Source organism: Catharus ustulatus, chromosome 4 (genome assembly GCF_009819885.2).
Source record: "Catharus ustulatus isolate bCatUst1 chromosome 4, bCatUst1.pri.v2, whole genome shotgun sequence".
NCBI classification, from domain to species: domain Eukaryota; kingdom Metazoa; phylum Chordata; class Aves; order Passeriformes; family Turdidae; genus Catharus; species Catharus ustulatus.
The window spans coordinates 2,357,905-2,371,801 of NC_046224.1; the positions used below are offsets into that span (position 1 = coordinate 2,357,905).

General features: G+C 41.6%; 1 protein-coding gene across 3 annotated transcripts in view; it reads left to right on the plus strand.

The window, feature by feature from the left end:
- The first annotated feature begins 975 nt into the window (after positions 1-975).
- CHCHD3 (coiled-coil-helix-coiled-coil-helix domain containing 3) overlaps positions 976-13,897 on the plus strand; it is a 133,453-nt gene continuing 120,531 nt past the window's right edge. For 2 of the 3 annotated variants that reach the window (XM_033058743.1, XM_033058745.1), the window contains exons 1-2: positions 976-1,136; positions 2,615-2,681. In XM_033058743.1, the coding sequence (XP_032914634.1) occupies positions 1,056-1,136; positions 2,615-2,681 (148 nt within the window). In that variant the 5' untranslated portion in view covers positions 976-1,055. The remainder of the gene's footprint in view (positions 1,137-2,614; positions 2,682-13,897) is intronic. The other variant, XM_033058744.1, reaches the window with a different exon arrangement.

Here is a 13,897-nt window from a genome sequence, read left to right on the forward strand (position 1 = left end):
GCCAAGGAATGAAGGAGTTGGAAGGGGAAAAGAACCAAAGAGAAAATTCCCCAAATATCATGGTTGTTGTTATTTGTTAGCATTTGACCCAGCAGAAGATCGGGGCTTCAGGAGGTAAAAGAAGAGGTGCCCAGAGTGGCCAGATCCAGATGCAGTTTATCTTGCAGGCTGAAAAGACAATCAGTTAATAACATTATTAATCTATTGGAAAGAAAATTTCATGTCTGAGGGGGCTGTGCTAACGGGAATTTGGTGTGGAGAAGGGGATGAGGCACCAGCTGCAGCAAGGCCCTGGGGCACTCATTTTCACCAGAGAATCACGGAATTGTTCAGGTTGGAAAAGCCCTCTCAGGCCATGGAGCCTGAACATTCCCAGCCCCGCAAGGCCACCACTGTCCCCAAGTGCCACCTCCACAGGGCTTTGAAATCCCTCCAGGGACGGGAACTCCATCCCTGCCTTGGGCAGCCCATTCCAATGCTTTACAACTCTTCTGGGAAGGAATTTTCCCTAAAATCCAATCTAACCCCACCCTGGCCCAGCCTGGGGCTGTTCCCTCTCCTCCTGTCCCTGTTCTCTGGAACAGATCCCAAATCCCCCTCAGTGTCCCCTCCTTGTGCAGAGCCACAAGGTCCCCCCTGAGCCTCCTTTTCTCCAGGTTGAGCCCCTTTCCAGCTCCCCCAGCCGCTCCTCAGAGGATTTTCAGCTGGCAGATACCCGCGTACCCCTCAGAGTCACGGACGGACATGACTACATTACCCAGTGCGCACCGCGCGGGCGGGCCCCTCCCGCCGCGGAGCATCACGGGATTTGTAGTCCCCGCGCCCCATGTGAATTTCGTCCCGAAAAAGTTCCCGCACCTTTCCGGGTACCTGTCGCTCCCCGGCAGGGGGGGGCTGCGCCGTTTCCATGGCGACGCGCCAGCTCAGCCAATAGGGAGCGGCGTTCTACGGGCGGGGGCGCGCGGCGGGCCAATGGGAAGCGGCGTTGCTGCGGGGCGCGCTGGCAGCGCGCTCGCCGAGTCTCCTTGGGGCCGTCCGTGTGTCCGCGGGCCGAGATGGGCGGCGGCGGCAGCACCCGGCGCGTCACCTTCGAGGCGGACGAGAATGAGAATATCACCGTGGTCAAGGGCGTGCGGGTGAGCGCGGGGCCGGCTCGGGAGCGCTGCGGGCTTGGCCTGGCCCCGGCTCCCCTTCCCACTCTGCCTCTCCTCCCTCCCCCACGTCCCTGTCTCTGCCCGTCCCCGCTCCTGTCGCGCTTCCCTCGCTCTCCCGCAGGGATTTCCCCTCTCTCCAGCCCAGCGGGGATACGGAGCCGTGTGCCCCGCGTGGTGCCCCGTTCTAGGGGCCATGTGTGGCTGCAGGAGCTGGGTTTGCCTTTCCCTGACCTCCAAACCCCGCAGCTCCTCCCTTTCCCATGTGCTGCTCCCTGCCCGCTGCCGATCCGGCTTCCTGCGGGGGCCCTGCCCCGTTCTCCCCGCTCACATCGCTCACAGCGAGCTTTGCGTTGGAAGGGACATTAAAGAACACCCAGTGTCACCCCTGTCACACCTTCCTGTGCTCCGGGTTGCTCCAAACCCCTCCAGCCTGGTTTTGGACGCTGCCACATCCAGTTCCAGGGCAGGAGGCAGGAATGTCACCCCTGCTGTCTGTAATATCCCACACTGGAACCTCTTACACAGGGAATTTGGGAATTCTTGCTGCTTAGGAATTTTTTCCATGTCAGGCACTGTGATACCAGAAGTGATTATAACTTATCATTTATTGCTGCTTTTAGGGAAGAGAGGTGCAGGAGGAGCCCTGAGAGTTCATTCTGTTTCAGCAAAATGATATTTTCAATTTCTGGTCTTTTTGAGTAAATAGCTGACAGTGATTCAAATGTAATATAATTTATATATTCTATATAGAGTGGAGTTCATGCACTCTGAAATATGGAACAGCCTGCCCAGAGAAGCAGGGGCTGCCTCTGGATCCCTGGAAGTGTCCAAGGCCAGGCTGGACAAGATTTGGAGCAGTCTGGGATGGTGGAAGGTGTCCCTGCCCATGGCAGGGGGTGGAATTAATTAAAACCTCTTTAAGGTCTTTTCCAACCTAAATAATTCTGTGATTTGATGACAGAAGTTGGAAACCAGAAGTTCTTATGCTAATAATTATTTCCCTTTTATTAATTTTATCTGTGGGTTTCCATAGCTCTGTAGCTGGAGGCTGCTCTTACACTGGTGGATTCTGCAGAATTTGAGTATTTTTCTTTTTTTGCTTGTGTCAACATTGGAATGAACCTTGTGTTTGACTGTGACCACTTGTGTTGGAGGCCTTTCCCAGGATGAAATTCTTCCTGGGTTGAGTGCTCTGCACCTCAGAAAGGCAAATTAAATCACTTCCAAAGGTGTTACCTCCTTTACTCTTCTCTGTCAGAGCCAAAATCATCTTACTCTTTTTAATTGTTCAGAGCACTCACCTCACAAATAAGGGAATTGTTTTGTGTTGAGATTAAATTTGAGCAGCTGTCATGTCCTGTAGAGAGGCTCCAGGCTGTGTTTTTATAAAGTTTTATTCCCTTTGGAGGGGAAATGGGGATAAAGAAGGAGCTAAAGTGTGACCCCGTTGTGTTTTGCAGTTGTCCGACAGCGTCATCGATCGGATGAAGGAACCCAGTGGGAGACAGCACCGAGGATCAGGTGCAGGTTTGCTCCTGGTTTTCAGCTTTTAATGTGAAAAAAGAAATCAGATGTGCCCTTCAGAGCATCATAATGAACTCATTGCCCTTTTTCAGAGATGAGTTTTTTGACATTAACTTTTCGGTTGTAGCCTTTGAGAGGAGTTAAGTTCCTCTTTGTTTTCTTCTGGCTGACATTCAAGTGTAAAACACAAATTAGACTTGGCTTTCCACACTGTTATCCATTGTTAAAGACTTAAAAAACTCCAAAACACCCCAGAACAAGCAAATATCCAAATATATCTTGAGTTCTGAAGGGAAAATTCTCAGTCCTTTAATCAAAACTGACTTTTAGTCTGGGAATGTTCTGCTGAAAGACACTTAAGCAAACATTAAAAGGAAGATGTGCTCTTTTCCTACCCTGGAATGGTGGAAATAAGTGATGTACAGCTCACACAGATCAATGGCTTTCTTAACTTTTTATATTTCATTACTGAGGGCTGTTGAAATGCATCAAACCTCGTGCCAGGAATGCTCTACTCTAATTTAAAATCCTTCAGCACAGTGAGCATGATGCAGCTGCTGCAGGAGTGAGGAGCAGTGGCAGAGATTGGAACAGGTTTGGGGACTCCCTGGAACCTGGAAAATTGAAATAAAGCTCTTCTCAGTGCTCCAGAAATGTTCATGAGAGCAGAATTCCCATGCTTACAGGAAATCCCAACACCAGTCCTGTAGCAGCCTTGCAGCAAGACTTGAGTAAACAGAATTTAGCATCTTTTTTTCCTGGAGCATAAATTTGGTTTCCTGTTAATTGGAGGGGTCTATCCCAGAATCCCAGAGTGGTTTGGGTTGGAAAGAACTTAAAAAATCCCTTCATTCCAACCCCCTGCCATGGGAACAATGGACTGGGAATCTTCTTTCTTAATATTTTTAAATTGTAGATTTTTCATTGTGTCTTCACTGTGGTGAAGAAATTATTCCAGATGAAGGATTTTTATGGAACAACACTTGCATGTCTTACCTGCTTTCCCTGTGATGTTTGCTTAATCCTTAAATGTGAATTATAGGAATGGTCTTGTGGGAAGATCCTGGAATTTTGGGGTGTGGGACAGCTGTAACACCCCTGGAATTTTCTGCTAATTTTCTCTTAAGCTTTCATTTTTTGTTTCTCTTCGTATGTAGGATGTGATGCTATTTTATTTTTTTTTTGTTGGTTAGTTGGTGGGTTTTTTGTTTATTATGGGTTTTTCTTTTTGTTGAAAGACTTGGAATGAGTCCAGAGTTCATCAGGGGGATGGAGCACCTCTGAAAGGCTGGGAAAATTGGGATTATTCATCCTGGAGAAGTTTGGGGTGACCTCATTTGTGGCCCAAAGAAAGATAGAGAGGGACTGGGGACACCCAGCATTCCATGAATTCAACCTTCTCAAGCTTGGAAAAACCTTAAGTGTATTTTTCCTTGAAGAACTTGTGATTTTGGTGAAGTGCTGCTGTATCCCAGACAAATAACACTTTACAAAAATAAGAAAAGATGTCCAGAGGGAGAAACATTAGAGCTCTTAAACTCAGCCCTTCCTTCCAGGCCAGCCTCTGATAGCTTTTGGTGCAGGAATAATGGATGAAGTTACATGAAAGAATGTGTCTTGTTGCTTGCCAATAATGATGAATTTATTGACTTCAGTTTGGGGTCAGAAAATGAAATTACATCCACTTACAATGAAATCTGACATCTAAAGACAATGTCTGAAAGCATCTCAGCTTGCTTGGCTCACTTGCTGGCTTCTGAGTAATATTAAATGCACTGAAATATTTAACAAGTGTAAAATCTTTCAAGTCTGTCTGTATTTCCTAAAGCAGTATTGATGGAAAGTAATTTGGTCAGATGTGGGTTTTTTTTTTTTTTCTGGGTGTGTATTGTACCTAAAGCTTCAGACAGAGGGAATGGTTTAATTCATTTTAGCTTGGTGGATATTGGAAAAACTAATAGTTTATTAGGGGGAAAAATGAAGAATAAATGCTTAAATTATCAAGAGTATCAGTTATCTTAGACAGTAATTTTTTTCCCCTTTGCAGAAACAGATTCTATTAAGGGCACAGAAGTTTTTTCTCCTTTTTTAAACTGCATTTTTTATTATATCCTCATTAAATAAACCAGCCAAGGCCCCCTGTCACAAACTGTTGTGTAGGGGTGTAGTAAATGAGCCCTGCTGGTGCCTCCTCAGGAGCTGGGTCACACCTTGCTTGTTTTCCTGGATTAATTTTTGTGGATTGGTGTCATTTTTTGTGTTGCTGTCTGGTTTTGGGTGGAGTTTCAGTGGCTCTGGATACCTTGTGTCAGTCAGAAACAGGTAAAGATATTATTGGGATTTTCAGGAATGAGGATTTTGAGTGTTGGGTTGTAATTGGAGACATATCCAGGATTTAACTGAGCTTTAGAACAAACTTCACTTTCACATTGCAGTACTCAGGAAAATTAGGATTATTAATTTTTTAAATGTTTTGGAACAGTTGCAACATGTCCTGATGATATTAGTAATTATGGATAGCTGGATACTGCATTAAAAACTGAATTTAAAACTGGAGTGTCTCAGGAAAAACAAGAGGGAGGCTCTGAAGTATTGCTTGTGAGAATTATTTTGTGTTTTCACTTTTTGTGAGCACCTGGAAGTTGAGAGAGTTGGGCTGAATTTTCTGCCACTTAAGCAAAAATCTTCTGCAAATAAACCCTGGCAGTTCTTTGCCCTTTCATGTATTAATTGCTTCCATCCACCTTTTTGTTCCAACAGCATTTTTTCTCTGCATGAACTGAAAGATGAAATAAACTGACATTTGTGATGTTACTTTCTAGAATTCCTCTTATTTTTAGAACAGGAAAAAACAGAGGTTTGGCAGTGCCTGGGTTGATTCCCTTTGCTGTGAGACACCTGGAAAGCTCAGGAAATTCCACATGTGGATTTTTCCACCTTCCTTCCTGCAACAGGAGCCAGGAGAGCTTGGGTTTTGTATTTATTTACCTTCCTCTATTTACTGCTCTGGGAACTCTTTCTAAAAAGAGTTTTAAAACTGGAAACCTGAAATAAATCAAGTAGCACCCTCAGGTAACACTGAGATGGTTGTGGATCACTGATAGCCTGAAAGGCCATGATTTACTTGTTATAAATTAATTTTATTATTATTAATAATAATATTTTGCTACTTTTTTGTCACACAGTTTCTTGGAGATGATTTTTCTTTGCAGTGCTGTGCCTTGATACCCTTTGGGTTAAAGTTATTGATGGAAATGTTTTATTACCCAAAGGTGAAACATCTTGTAACTCACCAGGCTGCTAAAGGTGACAAAGTTTTAGTGCTGGCAGTGGAACTGCAAATCTTTAGTGGAGCTTGACATTCCTGTCACTGGATTGCAGGAGAAGAGGGAAGATGGAATTAGGCTGGGAAGTTGGAGGAAGTGCTGCAGAAATTCAAGTTTTTGCTGTCTGGGTGATGTGCACGGTGTTCTGGTGCTGAAATTCCAGGGGAAAACCGGCAAATCATGGGAGTGGAATATGAAGAAGATCCATAATTGTGTAAAAGGAATGTGCCCCATCCCTGGAAATGTCCAAGTCCAGGTTGGATGGGGCTTGGAGCACCCTGGGACAGTGGAAGGTGTCCCTGTTGTGGCACTGGATGGGCTTTAAGGTCCCTTCCAACCCAAACCATTCCATGAACATCTAGAAAATGGTGAATGAAAAAGCTGGATTACTCTCTGGCTCTGTATTCCCAGCATTTGTCTCATTCCCAGGCAGCATTTTGAATCTCCACTGAAGCACTGCAGTTGGGATTTCAGCAGCCCTGCACCTCTGGGCTGCCTGCTTTAGTTGCTTTCTGAGTACTGAGCCATCCCCTGGAATGAGGTATTTTACACTAAAAGCAAGCAGGAATAAAAGGCAAAAAGGATGTTGAAACATTTCCTGCAAATGTGGTGTTTTTAACCTTTAATTGATGTTACAATGACCCTCATCTGCTCATGTCCCTTATTATCCTAATGTGATGTGAACCACCAGAAACTCTCCACAAGAGCAGCTTAAACATCAAATTAAATAGATTTAAATATGCTCCAAGAAATGCCACATGAACCTAGAGTTTGACATGACACAAATTTGGGTTGGTTGAAGAAAGTTTTTTACAGTGAGGGTTGGAAGGCACAGAGAAGCTGTGGCTGCTCCTGGATTCCCTGGAAGTGTCCAAGGCCAGCTTGGAGCACCCTGGGACAGTGAAAAGTGTCCCTGGCAGGGGGCTGGGCCAGCTGAAAAATCTAAAATCCATCCCAAACCATTCTGGGATTCTGTTTCTGTAGGTTTCTCTGTCTCTTCCTTCCTCTTTTTGTTTCCTTCCTTGGAATTAAATAATCCTGCTCAATTTTGTATGGGAAAAGTGGTCCCTGGGTGGGAGGCACTGAAGGCTGGAATTGCAGTGATTCCCAGCTCCCCTTCTGCTTTACTGGTTGTTATTCAGTGTTGGAAAAGGAACTAAAAAACCCCCAAATTCTGAGCTTTCCAAGGTTCTGCAAATGAAGGAATTCAGGTTTTCAGTCTGTGGGATTGAGCTGTGCTTTTGTTTTGTTTCCCTACATGACAGCCAGGGCAAAAACCAATTTATCCCATGACTATTGTCAGATATCAGGGGGACATTTAATTGATTTAATGGTTTCTTATTTTACAACTGATGAAAAACTTGGGCTATTCCAGATGAAATTTAAAGGAAGAGCCCTGAATGTGCCAAGTCCTGTCCTCATATGTGGAAATAAAGAGGTCTCAGGCACACTCACTGCAGTTACAGTCACTTTATTTAAAGTTTTTGCCTTTTACAAATGATTTTCTGCACGTGGCTTCTTGCAGAGAGGCAGAATTTATTTCTCAAGGAGCCTTCATTTACAGGCATCACTTTTTGTTTTCCATCTATTGTTAGAAACAGGTAATTTTTATGTACTGCCTTCCATGTGCTTTTTGGGTCTCTGGTGGATTTGGGGAAATTAAATTTCATGCTATTCTGCTTTAGGCTGCCTGTGCTCTATTAGGGTTTGCTGAGTGCAGACATTTCCTCTCCAAATCTCGTGTAGCACACAAATAAAGGGATTTTTGTTGTAGCTGCTGTTTAACAAGCACATCCAAAGTATTTGCTTAGCAATGGCTTGTGAGTTAAAAGTTAAAACCTCCTGCTTTTTATTGTGGGGGCACAAGATTTGTACTTGTTAAAACCTCATCTTCCAGTGCTTAGCAGGAAAATAATTTTGGAAAACAACTGTTGGTGTCTGGTGTGTGATTCTTGTATTAATTTCTGCTAACTTCAGTTCAGGAGGAAGAATTAAGTTCATGGAGCCCTTTGCAAAACATCAGGAAATACTGAGTTTTAAGGACTGAATCTTTTTGCATTTATGGATGGAAGTGGTGCCATTGCCTTTTACTAGATCTGAGTAAATTATTTTGTAGTTAAATCCTGACAAAGCTTTAGGACTTTGAGCCCAGCTTTAGGCTGAGCTTGCTGAAAATGCAGCCAGAGTGTTTATGAGCCAGGCTTGTGTTGTAGGGTTTATTAATTAAAAACCTGTCTAACAACATGTTTTTTTCTTTAATTTTTCCTTTATTTTGGTTACTTTGTGTATTAAAAATCAGAATTTGATGGCAGAAAATGCCTGTTTGGGAGCCATTTGTTGTGGTCTTTGTTAGAAATCTCCCATGTGTGGTTTTGCAGAATTGTCTGTTCTGTCCTACTCCTCTTTTGTCCTTCAGAGAGACCTTCCTGGGATTAAAGGTCAGAAAGCCCAGATAGTTGGCTCAGATAAAGAGCTTTGTAATTTAAGGGATTGTTGGAATAGAAATCATTTGGAGCAGTTTGAATGATTTTTTTTTTTTAATCTTAAAGACCAAAATAAAAAAAAACAGCGACAATTTTAACGAGATAAACCCAATGAGTAAATTAGAACTGTTTGATTTCACCAACACAAGTCTTGATAGCACCAAGCAAGGAAATTATCATTCTGCTGTGTGGAATCCTCTCTGGTTTTATATACAACAGATATTCTTATCCAGATTTATCTTTGCACTGACTGAAGAAGCAGAGGAGTTTAAGTGCATTTGTTTCCTTTGTATTATTGAAAACCAGCACTTGTTAAATGTAACACGAATTCAGCAGCACGAGGAGACCTCCAAGTAATAAAACTTTCAGGTTTTAATAGTAAATTGCTACTTTTCTTGCCATGCCAATTTATTTACAGTGAGAGACTCCTCAGTGTGGTAGAAAAGAACACTTTAAATGGACGATTTAATCGCATTAAGATGAAAAGAAAAGCTTTGTTTTATTCTTTCATCTTCAGGCTGCAGCAAAGTGTTCCTAAAGCTCTTCATTACTTGTCAGCTGAGGCAGGTTAAGTGTTTTGTTGGTGCTGCTGCTGCTTGAAAGCTTTGTGCAGTTGTTTTTTAGTTAAACAGGAGGTACCACTTAGAGATCCTTTTCCTCAGCCTCAAGGGAATGGGAAAAACTTTTATTGCCACAGTTTGTTTTTTTTTTCCCTCCATCCTGCTTTGCTTGTGTTCTGAACTCCTTGATTTTCAGTGATATATGAAAGTTTTGGCCAATGCCAGGCTGAAAATGGAGCTTCCTTCCTGTTGGTTGAAACTGAAATTTAAGAAGTAAGGAAAGGACATTTCTTCCTTTTTTTTTTTTTTTAATTTTATTTCCCCAAGGTTTGTTGTGTGCCTCTGGCAATGCTTCACAGAGCCAATTTATCAGATTCTCATTTTTAGCTTCATTAACCACGTTTGATTTCACCTCATGTTAATCACCTAAAAACAAGCATTTAATCTCAGCTGCTTTTGGAGGCTGGGAGATGGTGGTTCTTCCCAGAAAGCTTCTGCTTCTCCTCTTATCACTGGAATTTTTTATTGAAGGCTTGAATGGTTCATCCAAGATGCTTCACTTTTAGTTTGTCACCCTTTTTCCTCCTTTCCCCCTTTCCTCCTTTCCCTTTTTCCTACTTTCCCTTTTCCCTCCTTTCCCTTCTTTTTCCTTCTTTTCCTTCCTTGCTTTTTCCTCCTCCTCCTGCTCTTTTTCCTCCTCCTCCTGTTTTTTCTCCTCTTTTTTTCCTCCTCTTTTTTTTCTCCTTTTTTCTCTCTTTTTTTGCTCCTTTTTTTGCTCCTTTTTTTCCTCCTGTTTTTCCTCCTTTTTTCCTCCTTTTTTTCCTCCTTTTTTCCTCCTTTTTTCCTCCTTTTTTCTCCTTTTTTTCCTCCTTTTTTTCCTCCTGTTTTTCCTCCTTTTTTTTCTCCTCTTTTTTTTCTCCTCTTTTTTCTCCTCCTTTTTTTTCTCCTCCTTTTTTTTCTCCTCCTTTTTTTTCTCCTCCTTTTTTTTTCCTCCCTTTTTTCCTCCTCCTTTTTTTTCCTCCTCCTCTTGTTTTCCCCCCTCTTTTTTTCCTCTTTTTTTCCTCTTTTTTTCCTCTTTTTTTCCTCTTTTTTTTCCTCTTTTTTTCCTCTTTTTTTCCTCTTTTTTTCCTCTTTTTTTCCTCTTTTTTTCCTCTTTTTTCCTCTTTTTTTCCTCTTTTTTTCCTCTTTTTTCCTCTTTTTTTCCTCTTTTTTTCCTCTTTTTTTCCTCTTTTTTTCCTCTTTTTTTCCTCTTTTTTTCCTCTTTTTTTCCTCTTTTTTTCCTCTTTTTTTCCTCTTTTTTTCCTCTTTTTTTCCTCTTTTTTTCCTCTTTTTTTCCTCTTTTTTTTTCTCTCTTTTTTTTCCCCTCTTTTTTCTCCTCTTTTTCCCATGAGAGGGAGGCAGTTTATCCTTGATAAAGGTCTCTCATCCCAATGCTACTGATCTGCATTTCTCAACAAGGGGAGACAGCACCAATTTAGGAAATTCACTGAGGAAAAAAAATAATATCAGGGAAAAAAATGGGTAGGAATAATTAAAAGGCAGTGGTTAATTAGAAGAGGAAGCTGGAATTTTTGGGGGAGCACCACTGATACCAGATCATGTTGGTGAAAACTCAGTGGTTTGTGTTTCTGTGCCAGTTTTGAACACATTTATTTTTGCATTTATTCTACTCTGTTGGCAGAAGAGAATATTTTACTCCAAATGAACCTCAGGAATTCCTGAATTATGTGGGAGCATCTTTGTGATAATCAGATTATTCTTTCTCCTTTTTTCATATTTCACCTTTTCACCCTCTTTTTCTTTCCCTGTAGTACCTTGGTTTTCTTCCTGCTCACAATTTGTAACACTAAAAAACCATTTTTAGGAAGCTGAGACCATCATTGGTACAAGTGATTTTTATTAGCAGATCTCATTGCAAAGCATTAAAAATGCAGGTGTTGGAATAATGATGTTGTGAGAATTTTAAGCATTTCAGCATTATCTTTTATTTTTATACAATTTCTGAATAATGAAAATAACCATAAACATCATAATTATATATTGTTTACAGCCTGTTTCCAGTTATTATTAAAAGCAGCAATAAAGGGCTGAAAACACACATTTCAAAGTTGACAATGCTGGAGCTGTGTGCTCATAATTCAATTTTAAAAAGTTGGTTTTGCTGGAGTTGGAGAAAAAGCATCAAAATGTTTCCTTGAGAGAAAAAAATCCTTGTGTTTATGCAAGGAATTACTTAATGGGTACAGATATTTGAAATTTAGCTATTTCTAAGCTGACTTCTTGGCTCCTGCTATTAATATTACATGAAATAAATATTTTTTTTCACTTGGTCACTAAATTAATTTCCAGATTATTCTCCAAAATAAACAAGCTGCTGTATGTGATGTTGGAATATGAAAATCTTCTCTTCAAGGAATAAAGAAATAAGTGAAAATTCTCTTTCTAAAAGTGATTCTCATGTCCAGGATGTTGTACAAATGTTTAAATTCTTTCCCTCATCCCTTCTCCAGTCAGCAATTCCAAGCCTGAACGTGCTGGAAGTTTCCATCAGAGCTGAATAAACAAATTTTACAATTATGGTTTGCTCTGCTCTGCTGGATCCTTTGTAGCAGCCTCTTGTTATCACCTGACTGAATGAGCAGGAGATGAGATTTGAGCACACCCAACAGCTGCTAAGGATGCACTTATTTCTCACTGCTGCTTTCTTTGTACCCAATTTGAGATGAAGTGATTGCTTTCAGAATTTGTGCAGCCTTTTGGTGCCCATGTCATGGATAAATGAAATTAGGATTTATCATGGAGATAGTCACCTTTCTTAGTTTTCTCAATATTCACCTTTTACTGGGAAAATTTTTTAAATCCCTTTAAAATTCAGTGCTCAGGTGTTAAATGGTTTTAAATGCACAATGTGGAAGTTTGATATCCTGATTTATCTTCCCCAACCACTGATAAATCTCCTTAATGGGATCAGCTGAGGTATTGATGAGTGTTATCTTCTTTTTTCTTTCATTAACCTCTACCTGTAAGGACATTTCCACTGCTTGTTTATTTTTTTTTCTCACAGGATTATGGACTCTTACGTTTTCTTTCCTTTCTCTCCAAAAATAGCTTTTAAAATTACTAACCAGTTTTAGCCACAGAGGTAGATTTCTCAAGGATAATGAATTTATTCACTTTTTTTTTTTGAAATCTTGTGGATGGATTGGTGTAAATGTTTCAGTGTTGTGGCATTCATAAAAACTTTAAATTCATAGTGCATGTGGATCTGCTGCAGAATGGTTACAAAACCTCTCTTAAAACACCTTTTCCATCATTACTGTCCACTTGCTTTTTCCATCATTCTTGTCTTTTCCCCCCTCTGCTCCCCCTTCCACTTTTCCAATGCTTTTAAAATTCTGCATTATTTTTTCCATCCTTCTTCTTGCTGAATTTCTTCACTCATTTAGGTTGGAAAAGACCCTTAAGGTGATAGAATTATGGACTGATTTGGGTTGCAAGGACCTTAAAGATCATTTTGTGCCATGGGCAGGGACACCTTCCACTATTCCAGGCATTTCCTGGGATTTAGAGGCAGCCACAGCTTCTCTGAGCACCCTGTGCCAAGGTCACCCCCTTAAAAAAAGAATTTATGTCACACACATTTGATCTGTGACATCAAGGAACAACTGAACATGGCACTTAATGAACTCACGATTATAAACCGCACCATTTCGACTAAAATTTTGGTCTGAACCCGAAGTGCGGCTTATAATCAGGTGTGGTTTATATATGGACAAAGAATGAAAAGTTGCTGTTTTAGTTTGGAGGACAGGTGTGTGCTGAGAAAGGCAGGAGCTTCTCTTTGAAATGGAGAATGGAAACCCCCTCCCTCCAAATTATTATAATTTTGAAATCAAGGGCCTCTCAGGCAAAGATATGGGAATAGGAATAACAGTTCTTTACTAGGGAAATTAAAATAGAAATACAGCACTACAAAGAACAAACCCCAAACCCTGACACAGTCAGAGTACAGCCTGACACCCGTCAGGCAGGGTGTTGGCAGCAGTCCCATTCCATGGTGGCTGCATCCTCCTGCAGTGACAGATGTGGCTCAGCTGGAGCAGTGCTCCTGTACAAGGTGCAGTTTCCCTCTAAAGCTCCAGTGGGGATGTGGAGAAATCCGGTTTTCCTCTGGAGTCCAGTGGAGAAAGGGGCTCCCTTAGTGTCCCAAAAGCTCTGTTTTTATCTTGGTAAGAAATGTTGGGCTCTTCCCCCTGGCTGGAGCAACTGCCAATGGGATGCAGTAATTTTATCAGTGCCACAGTGGGACTCAATGGCCATGAGCAGAAAATGACTGGCTGGAGGAAGGATGGGTTGTGAAAAGATAAAGAACACTGCCCCAGCTGGTTTATAAACCATGGCCATGAACAGGAGATATCCCATGAGATAAAGAACACTGCCCCAGCTGGTTTATAAACCATGGCCATGAACAGGAGATATCCCATGAGATAAAGAACACTGCCCCAGCTGGTTTATAAACCATGGCCATGAACAGGAGATATCCCATGAGATAAAGAACACTGCCCCAGCTGGTTTATAAACCATGGCCATGAACAGGAGATATCCCATGAGATAAAGAACACTGCCCCAGCTGGTTTCAATGGATGCCCATTAGCAGAATATCTCCCATGGAGATCAGGATCACTGCCCCACCCTCAACAGATGGTGACAGAACAGATACCTTTTATCACACCCTGTGTTGTAACATGTGGCTTATAATCAGGTGTGGCTTATGTATGGACAGAGAATGAAAAGTTGCCGACACCCAGAAGTGCGGCTTATACTCAGTGCGGCTTATAGTCGTGAAATTA